Source organism: Rhinoderma darwinii, chromosome 4, assembly GCF_050947455.1.
Source record: "Rhinoderma darwinii isolate aRhiDar2 chromosome 4, aRhiDar2.hap1, whole genome shotgun sequence".
NCBI lineage: Eukaryota > Metazoa > Chordata > Amphibia > Anura > Rhinodermatidae > Rhinoderma > Rhinoderma darwinii.
Genome location: NC_134690.1, coordinates 137,813,882 through 137,832,669, shown reverse-complemented (window position 1 = coordinate 137,832,669; position 18,788 = coordinate 137,813,882). Strand labels below are relative to the sequence as shown.

At 41.5% G+C, this 18,788-nt stretch overlaps 1 protein-coding gene across 1 annotated transcript in view; it reads right to left on the bottom strand.

The window, feature by feature from the left end:
• The window catches only part of CLDN11 (claudin 11), a 43,710-nt gene extending 25,227 nt beyond the window's left edge, over positions 1 to 18,483 (bottom strand). Inside the window, exon 1 of the mRNA XM_075864043.1 lies at positions 18,116 to 18,483. Within this exon, the coding sequence (XP_075720158.1) occupies positions 18,116 to 18,341 (226 nt within the window). The 5' untranslated portion in view covers positions 18,342 to 18,483. The remainder of the gene's footprint in view (positions 1 to 18,115) is intronic.
• Between the last annotated feature and the right edge of the window lie 305 nt (positions 18,484 to 18,788).

Below are 18,788 nucleotides of genomic sequence, written 5' to 3'. Positions count from 1 at the left end.
ACCACATGCAATGCTGCAATTTTGGGAATTGCTCCATCTAGTGACCAGCAATGGGAAATATTATAAATTAGAATCCAATTTATAATATTTCCTGACTCGTGAAAAAAATAAAAAAAATTAGAACAATGTTTAATCACCCACACACTAATTGTTTAACTAAAAAAAAAAAAAAATGTTTTGCTAACAACACATTCCCTTTAATGGCATTCCCCTTGCACACTGTAAAAACCACATTGTGCACCCTCACTTATCAATGTATCTGAAAAGCCTTTGTTCAGTAAATTTGGTATATTTCCCTTTAGATTAGTTTCCTGTGTTATATGTCTCATTGGAAACAAATTTGAAAAGAAGAGGGAAGCCGCGTATAAATGTTCCTTGTCTGGGGTATTTCCGCTAGATGGTTTAGGGACAGGAAAATTAGTGCCATCTTAGAAGCTTTCATTTAGCTACAGACACAAAGCAATCAAGTGAACGGATATCTATACAAGTATGGGAAAAGTAACTGGCACAGGAACACCAATCAGTCAAAATGAATGACAATTGATTACAATGGGTGGATGACAACAGGGACGTAGCTAAAGGCTCATGTGCTCCAATGTAAATATTCTTCTTGGGCCCCCCCCCCAAACTTCTCAGTCCTAAGTGACCCAACGATGCAGCACTAGCAGCCCAGTGCGTCACTAATGTCTTGAAACGTCAGGGAAAATAGCCCCAATACATGTATCCCCGCCAAAAAGAAAATGTGTGTGCATGTATGTATATGTGTATATAGGAGATAGCATATCTATAGCACTACGACCCTATAGCTATGGCTGGGATTAGATACAGTGGCTCAGCAGACAGTATCACACATGATAGGATTAGATACAGTGGCTCAGCAGACAGTATCACACATGATGGGATTCAATACAGTAGCTCAGCAGACAGTATCACACATTATAGGATTAGATACAATGTCTCAGCAGAAGAGTATCACACATGATAGGATTAGATACAATGGCTCAACAGACAGTATCACACATGATAGGATTAGCTATAGGGCCCAGCTCGCTGACATTGCGGCTCCAGCGCTGGACCCAGGAAAGGTAATAATAATAATTGTTTTTCTTTTTTTATGTGTTACTAATTATTTTTGTGTGTTTGCGTTTTTTTTACAAGTTCGGTTGTTGGACTACGTCGGATTTGAGGACTACTTGAAAACTGCATTTTTTATTCTCAATAAAATGGATAACAAGGGTTGTGTGGGATTTTTATTTCAATAAAATATTTTTCCTATGTCTTTGTATTTTTCTAAACTTTATTACTACCACCTTAGTAATGGCCGCTGGCTGATTGAAAATGTCCATTACTAAGGCAAGGCTTAATGTTAGACATGAAGAGGCTAACACTAACCCGGAACCCACCGCCACCAGGGGTACTGGGAAGAGCCGGATACGATCCAGTACCCGACCATCTGTAGTGATGGTTGGGTAACGGAGCGGCCGCAGGCTGGTACTATTAGGCTGGGAAAACCCAAAAACAATGGTACTTCCCACTCTGGTAATGCTAGGCTGCTGCTGCTGTGTTGTGTATGGCTGGTTATAAAAATGGGGGAACCCCACATCGTTCTTTCCATTTATTTACTTAAATATTTTTTTTCAATTACGTGGGGTCCCTCCCATTTTTCATAACCAGCCAGATACAACACAGCAGCAGCAGCCTAGCATTACATGGGTGGGAAGGGAAACTGTTGTTGGGCTTTCCCAGCCTAATAATACTAGCCTGCAGCCGCTCCAGTTCCCGGCCATCATTACAGATGGTCGGGTACTGGATCGTACCCGGTTCTTCCCGGCACCCCAGCTGGCAGTGGGTACTGGGGTAATAACGGAGGTTAGTGTTAGTAAAGGTAAAGATCCTACGCCGGGGCAGACCACAATCCTGTAGGAAAATAAAAACAATGAAGTATGGGGGCCGTGGAAGGCCTGAGCTCCATTTCCTGGGACCGTCTAGACAAATAGTAGACGGCTACACATATGGAATGTATACATATGTGGTGGGAACTCCAGAAGCAGCACAGGGCTGAGGAATCGTAAGAAAGGAAAGAGCAGCCTCAGCGCACTAGTTTACAATAAGAGGAGGATGAGAAAAGGTGGTCCAGTAGAACCACGCGGTCATGTAATGAGCGGAGACCTTTGGAGACTGGGCAATTAGTTCCTCCATTCTCTGCGTCATGGCAATCTCTCCTCAAACCATTCATCCAGGGACAGGGGGGTGGGGGGGCTCAGTCGATTTCCACTTGCGCGGAAGGAACAATTTAGCAGCCTGTAGAAGGTGAGGGAGTATTCACAAACCAACCATTAAAAGCAAGTTGTTCCAAAAAGGACTGTCTAAAATCCCTAATGTATGGTCAGCTTTAGGGCACAGTTCTTTAAACTGTAGCTACTATATCGCCACAGCCTACTAAAGGACACCATGTTTCCACGTCATGTAGGGGTCATGTCGATTTTCTGGAGGCAGTGTGGGCAACTCATTCAACAGCTTAGATCTTGCAACAGGAGTGCAAACAACCTGAAGGTGGCTAAAATATTGTACAGTATGTTCAGTACCAGACTCACTGTAAAGCTTATTGTTCTCCTGTCAAGAAATGTTGACTGGAGAACCTCTTTAATATTCTGTGCACAAAGATATTGTTATACATGACAGAATATTTATTCTTTGCCGCTGGTTAGGGATTTTGTTTACTCCTTAAGATAAACAGTTTCTTTGATGTTATCAATATCTGTAATGACACAAAAGATTAAGTACATGAGCTTAACAATGTGTGCAAATCATATGGCGTAATAATTTGGAATCTTGTTTATTCAGCACATACATCAAGCAGGTAGAAATGTCTCACTATAGAGAAAAAATCTTGTCTTACACAACCAGAAGACAATCTTCATTTGTATTCCTGGTCCCAAGATAGAATTCAATAATAATAGTGCCACTGCGAGATGCAATCTGATAACGTCAGCCCTGGCTTCAGCTAATGACTCCATTGTATTCATGAAACTCTCAACACTGATAAACAGTGGAAGGCGAATGATTATAAAAACAACAAAAATCAAAGAAAACATGTTACAAGTGTGAACTAAGGCCAGCTCTGTGCTCCAGCTGTTCCTCTGTTTCACCCCCAGAAGAGATTCGGTATAAATATGACTGCAATAAGTCATAGTTCAAAGTAATCTTCCCTGGTATAGAGTTTCTATCTCTAGACATACATCTGCTAAAGGAATTGGGAAAATTCTCAGTATTGATATAGTATCTGATGTAGCAATAAATAAGATAAGAAAGACTTTAGTGATCCCTGAAGAGAAACTAAACATAGTCAAAAAGTATACTCAATCAAAACCAACAACGCATAGACATAACAATTTTAACAAATAATTTAACAAATACATAACATCACGTTAAAAATACACCATAAAATGAGATACAGCAAACAGCTCAGTTCTTATACCTATTAAATAAAGAGATAGCCGTTGGTAAAAAAATAAAAAAATAAAAAAAAAAGACTTCCTATACCTGTCCTTAGAGCACTTTACTGAGAATTGACATAATTAAAAAGCGGATGCGGAGGACACGCAACAATCCGTTTGAACTTTCCCAACATTCTTTTATCCCCCACAATGCTAACAGGGTCAAGCACACAACCAACAATACTACTCGCCTTCCGAATTAACTTATTTAACTTGTCAATATCCCTGCCACTTGCGTTAACGTACCAGCAAGCAACCGATTCATAGAACATCTGTAACATCTTTGTACAAACATCAAAAGACCTTAATTGGCGCAAAAAGTAAAGACGACTTAAACCATTTTTATACAACATATCACAATTCAATTTCCAATCCAGTTTATTGTCAAAATATACTCCCAAATATTTATAGGTGACCACTATTGACACCTCCTGCCCATTAATAGTCACCAGATTAATTTCCTGCCCCCTCCTACTGAAATCAGTTACTATCTCTCAAGTTTTACCAACGTTTCGTACTAAACAATTCTCTTTAGACCAGGTAAAAAACTTTTCCACCAGCTCCCTATATAAAATATGTTTGATCCCCTACAGTTTGTATATGCGTGGTACTGTACTGTGGTGGACACCTGTAATAAAGTCAACCAATGATATCATTTTGTGGATTGCATATTTTATAAAGACTTGGAATATGTGAGTTACTATAAAGCCAGCAAGATAGATATCATTTACATCTTTTTATTAAAAGGTTTGTGTAACATACTTATCCTTACGCGATCCAGGACCCTCTCTCCCTGCCGGCTGACGCTGCACTTAATATCTCGGCAGGGGCTGGCAGGGATGTCGGGCAGTCAGCTGCTTCAGTGCCAGTTATAGGTTTCGCTGTTGCCCTATGCTTGTTGTTCTATTTCCCTGCCTTTGACCTTGTACTTGAACCTTACTGTTGTAACCCGTTTTGTCCCAGACTATTCTCTTAGATCATTCTCTGTACCGCATACTTGACACTGCTACATTACCGTTTCTAAATCCTGGATTGCTTGACTACTCTCCCGACCATCGTTTATGTATAATATAACTGACTGCTGCATCATCGTTGCCGAACCCTGGATTGCCTGACTACTCTTCTGACCGTAGATTCTGCACAAAGTACCAGACCTGCTATATTATGAACCCTGAATTGCTTGACCCCGCAGTGTCATATTCCTGGTAGGTGTCATTAAACTTTTGTGACTGTTACATTAGCAATAGTATCTTCTACTTCCCTTAAAGGAACAATGTCACCCCAAAATTTTTTTTTTATATCAGTTTGATGTTAGTGTTTTATTAAAAACATTTATATTTATTTGTGTGTTTGTGTGTTACTTTTTTTTACTTTTTCTTCCCTATGGGGGCTGCCATTTTTTTTTTCCATTTCTGTGTGTGTCGATTAACGACACATACAGACATGGAATACGGCAGCTACAGTCCCATAGTGAATGCGAACGGGGCCCGTTCCATCCACTATGGTGTACGCCGTCTGTGTGGGAACGGCGCATGCGCCGCTCCCACACAGTCCAAGTTGAACTGAGAGCCGTCCGGCGCCATTTTCCTGTAGACCGGAAGTCGCGGCCGGACAGTAAGATTACTACTTCCGGTCGCGGCTTCCGGACTTGTGCACTTGGAGCAGCGGCAGCAGACGGAGCGGACGGACCGGAGGGAGCGGCGGCGGCAGGAGCAGGTAAGTGATTTCTATGTATGTTCGTGTTTCAGTGTGTGTTTACTAGTGTATGTAAACCTACTACACTGTGTGTTAGCTCAAAAAATGGCGACACACAGTGTAGGAGGTTTGACCGTTCAATCCCCTCGTTTCTCCCGGCACTAGCCAGGATAAAGGAGGGGGGGATTCTGAGAGCTCACTAGAGCGAGGGATTTTTTCCAATTTTGCAGCATAAAGCAATGTGGTTGCTTTACCACATGCAATGTTGCAATTTTGGGAATTGCTCCATCTAGTGACCAGTGCTGGGAAATATTATAAATTATAATCTAATTAATAATATTTCCTGACTCGTGAAAAAAATAAAAAAAAAATAGAACAATGTTTAATCACCTACACACTAATTGTTTAACTAAAAAAAAAAATACATTTTTTGCTAGCAACACATTCCCTTTAAAGAGGCTCTGTCACCAGATTATAAGTGCCCTATCTCCTCCATAATCTGATTGGCGCTGTAATGTAGATAACAGCAGTGGTTTTTATTTTGAAAAACTATCATTTTTGAGCAAGTTAAAAGCTAGTTTAGATTTATGCTAATGAGTTTCTCAATGGACAACTGGGCGTGTTTTTACTTTTTACCAACTGGGTGTTGTACAGAGGAGTGTATGACTCTGTCCAATCAGTGACTAATCAGTGTCCTACACTTCTCATTATTCCAGCCCAGCATGATCCACAGCAGTGTGTGATTGTGCAGTGAAAGAAGTAAACACGCCCAGATGCTAAAAACACAATACACGCCCAGTTGGAAATAAGAGAAAACACGCCCAGTTTTCCATTAGAAAGGCTCATTTGCATAAATATAAAATAGCTCATAACTTAGCCAAAAATGATCGTTTAAAAAAAAAATATATGTTACTGTTATCTACATTGAAGCGCCGATCACATGCAGTAGGAGATAGGGATTTGATAATCTGGTGACAGAGCCTCTTTAAGTCGCCTGGTTCCCTGATGTTATCCAGAGAATCAATCAACAGACTATCTAGAGGAACCGATGTGGTAGGACCAGCTCAGTATCTCAACCCTAACCGCAGTTGTAGAAAAGGAGGGTGCTATAGGTGAAATTGTGCTGCCTAGTTGGTTCTTTCTCTGATCCGTCAAGTAACAACCATGTTATTAACAGTCACCATTCTGAATGAAATTATTTTCAGTTGGAAACATATCACACTGTGTAATGTGTTTTAATAAGTTCCTAATGTTGTTACTTTAAGGTCAGGATCACACACGCCGTTTTTTGGCTCAGCTTTTTTAGCCAAAGTCAGAAGTGGATCCAGAAGGAATGAAAGGTATAAAGAAAATTATATACTGTTTCTCCTTTCTTTTATGTTCATCCCTGTGTTTTGCTCAAAAACTGCATCAAAACTACGTGTGTGATCCTGGTCTAAATTAGTTCCCTCTATGAGACAACTTCTTTAAATTATAACTTCCAATTTTTGTTAACTTTTCCCTTCATAATAGTATTAGTCACCGTGCCCCCATAACAGAGCCAGTCACAGTGACCCCATTAAAGTGACAGCCACATAACTCCCTAATGCCGAGACATGTAAATGGCAAACCAACCATAAGGGTATGTTCACACGCAGTAGCAAAATACGTCTGAAATTACAGAGCTGTTTTCGCCTGAAAACAGCTCCTGATTTTCAGAAGTTTTTTAACAACTCGCGTTTTTTCGCAGCGTATTTTACGGAAGTTATTGGAGCTGTTTTTCAATGGAGTCAATGAAAAACGGCTCCAAAAACGTCCCAAGAAGTGACATGCAGTTCTTTGACGCGGGTGTCTTTTTACGTGCCGTCTTTTGACAGCGATGCGTAAAATGACACCTCGTGGGAATAGAACATCGTAAAACCCATTGAAAGCAATGGGCAGATGTTTGTAGGCATAATGGAGCCGTTTTTTCAGGCAAAATTCGAGGCGCAAAACGCCGAAATTACATCTGAAAACGGTGCGTGTGAACATACCCTAACAGTGCCAGTCACTGCTCCCTCATTACATTTCCAGTAAGCTCTACCACTTTTATTATACACTCCTCAACATTGAAATTGCAACTCAAAGAAACTAATTTTTTTGAATTGTGGAAACCATAGGATTGATAGACATGTTACCATAGGATTGATAGACATGTTAATGATATGCAAATGATAAAAAAATGGAAACAAAAAATTCCAAACATCTTGATTTATTCAGTATCGAGTATGAGCGCCACACGCAGAAATACACATACTTACACACCTTGGCATGCTATCAATGAGGTTATCAATGGTTGTCTGAGGAATGTTATGACACGCTGAATGCACTTGGGCACACAAATCATCAAGATTTGCTGCTGGCAGCTCCCTTTGCAGTTGCCGACCAATGAGGTCCCAGATGTTATTGATTAAAGACAAGTTCGGAGTCGCTGCAGGCCATGGTAGCACGTTTAGACCACGCCGGCTGCTCACAGTAGCAGAAGCAACATGCGGCCTGACGTTGTCCAGTTGAAAAACGGCTTCTTGGAGAAGGAGAAATGGCCGTTCCACTGGTTCCACAACCAAATCAATGTAACGCCGAGCTGTTAGTGTACCTGAAATGAAGACTTGAGGAGTTCAGCCATCATACATTCTGCCACCTCACACCATAATCCCAGGAGTAGGACCAGTGTGACGTTCCCTTGTGAAGGCCTCTTCATGGCATTGCTCATGTGGTCTCTAGACCAATCTCTGGCAATCATTGCGTCTGAGACAAAAGCGAGACTCAATGCTGAAGAGCATAGACCTCTATTCCAGGCTCCATTGCCATCTTGCTGTGCACCATGATAGCCTTTGAGAGCAGTGGCGTGTGGTCAATGAAACACCTGTAGCTGGTCGTCTGGCTCGTAGCCCAATGTCGTGCAAATGCCTTATGATGGTTTGTTTCGACACTGGTTGCCGCCCTTTCACTTTCAGTACAGAATAGATCACTACGCGCCATTCTTCCAATCAGACGATCTGTCCGTGCAGAGGTTCGTCTCCATGCACCTCTTGCTGTCATTCCCGTTTGTTGTTCTCCTAACCTCTGGGACATGCAACATTGAACAGTGCTGACATCTCAGCCTAGGCGCATAGAGATCTGCTGACGTGATAAACCAAGGTCTCTCAGTTCAAGGATTCTGTCCCTCTCAGTTTGCGACAAGTGGCGATAACTGGCACGTCAACGAACAGGAGACATCGCACAATCATCCCAGACCACTTGATCCGATTTTTTATGTTCCATGTGGCCAAAAAAGCGTTGATTTCAATCTGGCTTTCATGCCCATTCCACATGCCACAGATTGGAGAAAGGTGCTTGAAAATTTGCAGATCTTAGCGATACCTGCTACTTCCTCGATTTGCATAACCTTACAGCTTGCCCTTCATGGTGTTGCAATTTCAATGTTGAGGAGTGTATATCTGCATTGTTTACCCTGGTTTTGTATCATATTGTACAGTGGCCGCAAACAGAATTATGCCATAGAACTCTCTCTATTTTTATGCCGAACATGGAAGAGTAAGGGGGAGTTCACACTGAGTTTTTTGACGCGGAAACCGCGTTGGAAAACGCGCCAAAAAATTTCCGAAAATGGCTCCCATTGATTTCAATGGAAGTCGGAGGCGCTTTTTTCCCACGAGCGGAAAAACCATCTCAAGGGAAAAAAAAGGGACATGTCCTATCTTTGGGTGTTTACGGCTCTGACCTCCCATTGACATCAATGGGAGGCAGAGAAAACGTATTTCGCAGCGTTCTTTGCCCGTAGCGCTCAATAGCCGCGAGCGAAAAAAAACACAAAAATCGGTGTGCAGGGAGAGCAAACTCTGTCTCAAAATTCCAAACAGAATTTTGAGGCAGATTTTCCACCTGCAAAAAACTCAGTGTGAACCTACCCTAAGATGCTTGTCCATTAGAAGTGATCTGTGACAGAAATCTTCTGCTGTAATAGAAGATTGGCTTTCTAAAGTATGCACAATGAGGGGAATTTATTAACCTTTTTAAGCTAGGTTTCTGCTTTCAAAACTTTTGGGCCTTTTACGCCGCCCTCATCACTTTTTGAAAAATGTGGGTGGTACCATCGTGTCCCGACAAATTTATTATAATTTATGCCAGAAAAGTAGTGTAAATTAAAGCAGAAATCCCGGTGCTAGCGACAGCCAAATACATGCATTAGTGCCGAATAGTTGACCATTCAGCGCCTTACAATGACGCTGATTAGCTAGCGGCGCGATGACATCATCGCGCCGCTTCCATGCTAGAAAAGTGCTGATTAATGGGGCAAGTCATTCTGCCCCGCCAATCAGCGTCATTGGACGATGCTTGTTCAGCTCCAGCAGACCTGCTCAGAAGAGAACAGATCTGCATAGCCAGCGAACAGGAACGGGATCATGTGAGTATGTAAAGTTTTTTGTTTTTTCCCATAAAACTGTGAGTAGCATTATATATAGTGAGGGGCTCTATCTACAGGGGGGGTCAATATGTGGGGATGTGGGGCACAAGCTACAGGGGTGGTCTGTATGTGGGGCACAATCTACAGGGGTGGGGATGTGGGCCACTATATACAGGGGGTCTATATGTGGGCCACTATCTACAGGGGGGTCTATATGTGGGGCACTATCTACAGGGGGGTCTATATGTGGGGCACTATATACAGGGGGAGATATATGTGAGACACTATACAGGGGTGGGCTATATGTAGAGCACTATCTATAGGGGAGCTATTTTTTAGGGCACTTTCTATAGGGGTGGGCTATATGGGGAAAAATTATATACATGGGTGGGTTACCTGTGGGGCACTAGCAACAGGGTGGCTATATGTAGGGCACTGTCTACAGGGGTGGGCTATATGTGGGACACTATATACAGGGGGAGCTGTATGTGAGACACTACAGAGGTGGGCTATACGTGGAACGCTGTCTATAGGGGCAGCTATATGTAGGGCGGCACAGTGGCTCAGTGGTTAGCACTATTGCCTTGCAGCTCTGGAGTCCATATGTGGACACTATCTACAGAGGGTTGTATGTGGGACACTATATATAGGGGCTTCTATGTAGGGCACTATCTACAGAGGCTCTATGGCGGTCACTATCTACAGTCTTATGGGGGCACTATCTACAGGGGGCACGGTGTGTGTGTGTGTGTGTGTGTGTGTGGGACACAGTGTATGGTACTATTATAATCAGGGACACAGTGTATGGCGCTATTATAGTTAGAGGTGCAGTGTATGGTGCTTTATTATATTTAGAGGTGTTGAGAATTTTAACTTTGTTTATAGGTGCAGAAATGTTTTAAAAGTGAGAAGCTGAAGACATCTGAGCGGAAAACTGCAGAAATGGGTCATGGCCGGTAGAAATCCATCATAGATGTCTGGACCGGAGGGAGAAGAAAAGAACTAGAATCTGAGACGTCACCGGTGAGTCACTTAATGTAAATGTTTATTCTGCCTCTAATCAGCACTGTAGTCTCTGTATGATCTGCAGCGAGATGATGGGTGGTATGATATTTTTTGTGAAACAGCTTCTCCCAGCATATCCTCACCATTGTTTGGGCCATGCTGGGAGCTGTATAAACCTATACGGCAGGGGTTGCACTAAATTGAGCTGTATTTGTTCTGGTGTTGTATATATGTACTGATCTTGGTTCTGATTCTTTATGTAAGTACTGAGCTTTGTTCTGGTGCTGTATATACGTATGAGATTGGTTTTGGTGCTGTGTATATGTGTAATGAGTTTGGTTCTGTGCTGTATTTATGTACTGAGGTTTGTTCTGTTGCTGTATATATGTATGGGCTTGGTTCTAGTGCTGTATTTATGTACTGAGCTTTGTTCTGGTGCTGTATACTTGTCAGAGCTTGGCTCTAATGCTGTATTTATGCACTTAGCTTGGTTCTAGTGCTGTATTTATGTACTGATCTTGGTTGCGGTACTGTATATATGTCAGAGCTTGCTTCTGGATCTGTAATTATATAGGATATATTTATAAAAACAAAATTGCAGGGCAGATGGAATTGTTCTCAATTCATTGTATATTTAATGGAAATCTGTCTGGTAGTTTTAAAGAGGCTCTGTCACCACATTATAAGTGCCCTATCTTGTACATAATGTGATCGGCGCTGTAATGTAGATTACAGCAGTGTTTTTTTATTTAGAAAAACGATCATTTTTGACGGAGTTATGACCTACATGTCGTGTATGACGCTGACCAATCAGCGACCAATCAGCCATTCAGCAAAAAACTTTTGGTTTTTCTGTATTAAATCTGTTTTCTTTTATATATACTTGTATGCAACATACTTATAGTGTGTATCTTTTCTGTTTTGCACATTAGTTTAAGCGATTTTGAAAAAGGCCAGAGTTGGCCGAAACGTAATTTACAATCGCTTGTCAGCAATCACTGAGATTTACAATCGCTTTTCAGCAATCACTGAAGATTTACAATCGCTTGTTAGCAATTACTGAAATTTTGTGAAGATTTATTTCAGTGAAGAACAAACTGAAAATTAAATAATACAAGAATTAAACGAATCTTATTCATTCATACGTTTGAGTGCTTGGGTTATTTGCTGAATGACTACAGTATTGTGGGTTTGCCAAACCCGAACCCTCACAGCACCTCAACATCTCTACCAGGAGTGCTATCCAATTTTTTATATATAGCGACCAATCAGCGTCATACACTTCTCTCCATTCATTTACATATAGCTATATCTCTATGTGCAGCCACATACACACACACTAACATTACCGCAGTGTCCTGACAGTGAATATACATTACTTCCAACCAGGACGTGATGTCTATTCAGAATCCTGACACTTCGCTAACACAATCCCGACACTACAGCACAGCAAGCGTAATCTCGCGAGATTACGCTGTAAACTCTCATTTGAAACGAGATTACGCTTGCCTTGCTGTAAATCTCACAGAAACGTTAACGAAGTGTCAGGATTCTGAATAGACATCACGTCCTGGCTGGAGGTAATGTATATTCATTGTCAGGACACTGCAGTAATGTTAGTGTTTGTGTATGTGGCTGCACATAGCGATATAGCTATATCGCTAAGTGCTGTGTAAATGAATGGAGAGAAGTGTATGACACTGATTGGTCAGCGTCATACACTCCTCCCCACAACATCCACTTGGTCAAAAAGTAAAACACGCCCAGTTGTCCATTAAGAAAGTAATTAGCATAAAGCTAAAATAGGTTATAACTCAGTCAAAAATTATCTACATTACAGCACCGATCACATTATGTACAAGATAGGGCACTTATAATGTGGTGACAGAGCCTCTTTAACCCCTTGAACCGCCACCATGAGGTAATACATGACCTGACAATATTTCCAAACATTCCCTTGTATGTTTTTTTCATATGCAGCAAAATCCTTAAAATCTACTTTTAAAACGGTGCACACTATATGCTAATTACTCATTAGAGGGTCATGGGGCTGTGCCGCTATCCTGAGGAGTCAGATAGTCCTGCCTCCAAACCCACCTTTCCATGTTTGAGTGACATCTCCCTGGCTGATATAACTTTCTCGGATGCGCCATTGCTTTGTGGCACTATACACAAGGGGGGGCTGTGCGGCACTATACACAAAGGAGGGCTGTGTGGCACTATACACAATGGGGAGATGTGTGGCACTATACACAAGGGAGAGCTTTGTGGCACTATACACAAAGGGCGTCTGTGTGGCACTATACACAAGGGGGAGCTGTGTGGCACTATACACAAGGGAGAGCTGTGTGGCACTATACACATGGGGAACTGTATGGCATTATATAAAAGGGGTAGGGCTGTGGCTCTATCTACAGGGGGCTGAGTGTGGTGCAATCTACAGGGGTCTGTGTGTGGTACTTTCTACTAAGGGGGGCTGTGCTGCACTTTCTACTAAGGAGGGCTGTGTGGCACTATATACAAGGGAGGAGGGCTGTCTGGCAATATATACAGTGGGAGCTGTATAGCGCTATATACAGTGGGGGCTTTATGGCGATATCTACAGGGGGCTGTATGGCACTATCTACAAGGGGAAGGTGGGGGCGCTATATGCAAATGGGGTGTGACACCGTCTATATGTGGGGCTATATAGCACTGTCTACAGGGGGGCTGTATGGCACATTCTACAGGGGGCACTATTTATAAGGGGGGCTGCTTGTGGCACCCGGTGGTGCTCCGGTCAAGAGTTTGCTATAGGGCCCAGTCTTTCCTATTTACGCCCCTGACTCCCCCATAAAAAAATATAAAAAAATTAGTATACTAACCTCACAGCATCTCTTCGTTTCTACTCTCCGGGTCCCCTCAGTCTCTCGCTGAAGGCGCTACAATGCACTAATGCCGGGCAGCGTCAGGACATCGTATGTGATGCAGCACTCAGGACATTTAGTGCTGTGTTTCTCATAAGGCCCTGACACTGATCGGTATCAGGCCCTTGTATAAGCCAGTAGTGAGAGCCTGAGGGGAACCAGAACGGAAAAGCGAAGAGGTGTGGAGAGGTGAGTATACTTATTTTTTATTTTATGTCCAATGGAGGAATGGGGGCGGTTGCTGCCCCACAATTGTGGCGCACTGCCAGCATAAAGATGCAACACATTTATTAAAAGGCGTGCGCTTCTTAATAAAGCCTTCACATCTTACTCCAGCGGAGCTGAAACTTAAGATTGGGATAGGAAACACTAGTCTTAGTAAATCTGCACCAATGTCTTGAAAGATACTGAAGTATTGGAGAGCCATGATTTCAATCAACACCCAACAACTACCTAACCCCATAGTTCTTTATTGTTTGTCGTTTAGGCTTTGTTGTGCGTTTTCAGTTTTTCTGCTCTTTCATTGGAACAGAACAAAGAAAGAATCTGAATCGCTGAAGCCATTTCATGACTGACACTAACGGCGCACGAGGGAACCCATTGACTTTAATGAGGTTTGTCGGATTTCCGTTGTTTACCTGGAAAAAATAAAGGCATTTTACCAAATCTGCGATGGAGGCCCGTGAAGGATGTGAGCACAGCCTTAACCCCTTAATGACCAGGCCATTTTGCACGTTAAAGACCAAGGATTATTTTTTGTTTTTTCACGGTCGCATTCCAAGAGTCGTAACTTTTTTTTTATTCCGTCGACATAGCCGTATAAGGGCTTGTTTTTTGCGGGACGAGTTGTATTTTGTAATTGTACCATTTTTAGATACTTATAATATATTAATTAACTTTTATTAACTTTATTTTAGGAGAGAATTGAAAATAAGCAGTTATTCCAGCATTGATTTTCACGTTATAAATTTACGCAGTTTACTATGCAGCGTAAATAACATGTTAAATTTATTCTATGGGTCGGCACGATTACAGGGATACCAAATATGTAAAGGTTTTATATGTTTTCCTACGTTTGCACAATAAAAAGCCTTTTAGAAAAAAATTACTTGTTTTTGCATCGCCGCATTCCAAGAGACGTAATTTTTTTATTTTTCCGTCAATGTGGCCGTATGTGGGCTTGAGTTTTGCGGGCCAATGTGTAGTTTTCATTAGTACTATTTTGGGGTACATAGGACTTATAGATTCATTTTTATTACATTTTTTATGGGGGGAATGGGAGAAGAGAGAGAATTTTGCCATTGTTTTTTTGGGGGTTTTTTTGGACGCCGTTCATCCGGCAGTTTAATTAAGGTGTTCATTTTATTGTTCAAGTTGTTATGATCGCGGGGATACCATATATGTGTATGTGTTATTTGTTTTGACACTTTTACTAAATAAAACCACTTTTTGGGCAAAAAAAGTAGTTTTATTTGATTTTCACTGTAATTTTTTATTTTTTTTTCACAAACTTTATTTAACTGATTTACATTTATTTTTTTAATCCCACCGGGGGACTTCACTATGCGATCTGCTGATCGCATATATAATGCTTTGGTATACTTAGCATTATTGCCTGTCAGTGTAAAACTGACAGGCAATCTATTAGGTCATGCCTCCGGCATCGCCTAACAGGCATTTGCTGAAGGCAGACCTGGGTGTCTTTGTTAGGCCCCTGGATGCCATGGAAACCCGACGGCGACCCGCGATTTCTTTGCGGTGGCGCCGATGGGGTGACAGAGGGAGCTCGCTCCCTCTGTCAAACACATTAGATGTCGCTGTCGCTATTGACAGCGGAATTTAATGGGTTAAACTGCCGGAATCAGAGCGCGCTTCGATTCCGGCAGTTGCAGCAGGAGCCAGGCTGTGTATAACAGCCGTGCTCCTGCCGCTGATCGCGTGGGTACAGTGGCAGTACCCGCGCGATCACAGGACGGATATATCCGTCCTCTTGCGCGAACTAGCAGCTGCAGAGGTCGGATATATCCGTCCTTCGGCGTTAAGAGGTTAAGGGGGTTTTACATTGGGCGATTATCAGGCGGACGAGCGTTGATAGAACACTCGTTGACGATAATTGCCCTGTGTAAAAAGGGCAGTGATCAGCAGATGAACAAGCAAATGCTCGATCATCTGCTGATCGTATCTTTTTAAGAAAGTAAAATATTATCGTTGTCAGCAGCACATCTCTCTATGTAAACAGGGAGACGCGCTGCCGACATCGGAGTAACGACCGCTCGTCCCCATACATAGCTCCCTGTGACAGGAGCAAACGAGCGCCGAACACCGTTGTCACGTTGATCGGCGCTCGCTGCACCAGCCGATTATCGGCCAGTGTAAAAGGGCCTTTAGATATGTGTCTTTTCTATGTTTGTTCTCCCATATTTATACCAATATTTTGAACCACCTTCTTAAGCAGTTTTTTGTAGACTGTATTCTATGGACTTAAAGCTTCTGTCATGGAGTCTAAAAGGTTCTGCACAAACAAAACAGGCAATGGTGGATGAGGGAAGGGATGGTGCAAGAAATCTAAACAGTTGTGCTACACAGGAAGATTTAGCGATGCAGAGCTTTAGCCCAATGGTGGAGGAATATAGCACATGGTACTGTACATACTGTACACCCGCCATTGTTCAGTGTCACTTTTTTCTTTAGAAAATAGGTTGAACTGTTTAGTAGATCATCAATAGAATGGATCTTTTTCTCGGAGTCAACTGTCAGTGGCATCTTCTGACTCTGATGCCAAGTTGCTATGATACTTTAACATCCCTGATGACACTGGTGCACAACAGGCAGCTAGCCACATGTAGTGGCCCAAGAACCAAACGTGTCTGGTTAGGGAATATTGCAGTAGGGCTCTGATACTGTTATAGAGCTAAATACAGAAATCTATCAGGGAATGAGTGGATATACAGCTGGAGATAAATAGTGGACTGTCTGCAATATGGAAGATATGCTCAATACAGATTTACTTTAAATGTACAGTTTACAAAGCTCAAAAGTTTTTATTCTATAAAAATGTTCTCTAAGGGTCACAGGACAAAACCAACTGACATAACATCCATATTGTTTGGCAGATATACATATATAGGAGCGAGAGTCCAGAGTTGAATTTGTCTTGAATAGTTTTTTTATGATAATCTTTTGAACTAAGATAGCTCAGTAGGTTTCCCTGCAGTCCTATGTAAAAGCACACATTCATTTACACATCATCATATCATGATGAGCTGAGTCAAATGCCAAACCTATTTCTCAAGATTAAATGCATGTAAAATAGTATAGCAGGGAAATATTTAAATAGTTTGTAAAAAGTCAACACTGACCTTTCATATAAATATGTCACAATTTCAGATACAAATTATTTAACTTGGAAAAAAGTTAACATATTTTTATATAATAATCTGAAACTTTCACTCCAAGACAATTGTGCCACATTAATTGTGCAAATTATAAATCACGGTAAATAATGTCGGATTATTGGAGAGTGGGTAACATTTTGTATTTTGAACATTATATACTTGAAATAATCTTAAAATTTTCACTACTCTTTGGAAAAATATAGATTTAGGCTATATTTACACGAGCGTGACAGATTTACGCACGTAAAAAACCTGCGTAAATCTGGTCTGTGTGTGTTGCGTTACGCATCAGTGTGCTTTGCGAAAGGCATGAGTTTTTCATGAACTCACAAAGCACTTCTTATTTATTTTTAATAGAATTGATGCGCAAATCACGTACCGCACACGGATGTGCATCTGTGTGAGATGCGTGGTTTTCACACACCCATTGAATACAATGGGTGCGTAGGTAGGTAAAAACGCACCAATATAGGACATGTGGAGAGTTTCACGCAGTGGACTCTCGCTGCGTGAAAATTCCTGCATGAGTGAACGGCCCCATTGAAATCAATGAATCCGTGTACTGCGCGTGATTTCCATGCACATCAAACGGACGTGACTCACGTTCGTGTGAATTGGCCCTTAGGTGCTTTGAAACAAATTTTCCAAATGTTAAAGAAGTTATAGTATAACTAACATTATAATCTATCTATCTAATATTTATCACTGTCTCTATCTATCTATCTATCTATCTATCTATCTATCATCTATCTATCTATCTATCTATCTATCTATCTATCTATCTATCTATCTATCTATCTATCTATCTATCTATCACTGTCTCTATCTATCTATCTATCTATCTATCTATCTATCATTTATCACTGTCTCTATCTATCTATCTATCTATCTATCTATCTATCTATCTATCTATCTATCTATCTATCTATCTATCTATCTATCTATCTATCATTTATCACTGTCTCTATCTATCTATCTATCTATCTATCTATCTATCTAATATTTATCACTCTATCTATCTATCTATCTATCTATCTATCTATCTATCTATCTATCTATCTATCTATCTATCTATCTATCTATCTATCTATCTGAGTTTTTTGTACAGAACCGTTAGCAAACAGAAGGTCGATATACATGAATGTTTCTTGACTACATATAAAGTTTATTAAGAAACCTGAAGGAACTTACCAGGCAGCGTGAGGATGTCAGCCAGAGGTTTGCAGTGATAGAGTCCTATAGAGATGACACAATCCGCCCATAGTCCCCTGGAGCCCAGCTCATCCAATTTTCTGCAGGTGTTGATGCTGTAGTCGCAGGTAAGCACCCAGTCATTGGTGGTGGTGGCAACTACGACCCCAATCCACCCTATGAAACTTGAGATAAACCCAAAAAACTGTAAGCATGTGCCAGCCATGACAGGTAGTGCCCAAGAGCAGAGATAGAGTGCTCCTAAAGTTCCTTGTGCCGAGACTCTGGATGAGGATGTGTCCTATAAGAGCTGTCGACTCCTTCTAAGGATCTCCCAGCATCAGTCACTTCCTCTGCCCACTCCCTCTATCACAAGCTGGGGACCAAGAAGCCCTCTCCAGCCAATTACAGAGGAACAAGGGGCTTATAGAGATGAGTGGCCTGGACACACCAATGACATTGGAAGAAGGGGAGGTATCACACAGTGGGGTTCCCATTACAGCAAATATTGCTGCAGAGTGAAGGACATCCCATAAACTCTATGGAAAAAACTTATAGAGTGAACCTTCAATATGATAACGCTCTTAGTTACAAGGAGTTGACATGATAAACATGGACACTTCTGTAGCGACAAATGTTAAATAATAATAATAATAATAATAATAATAATAAT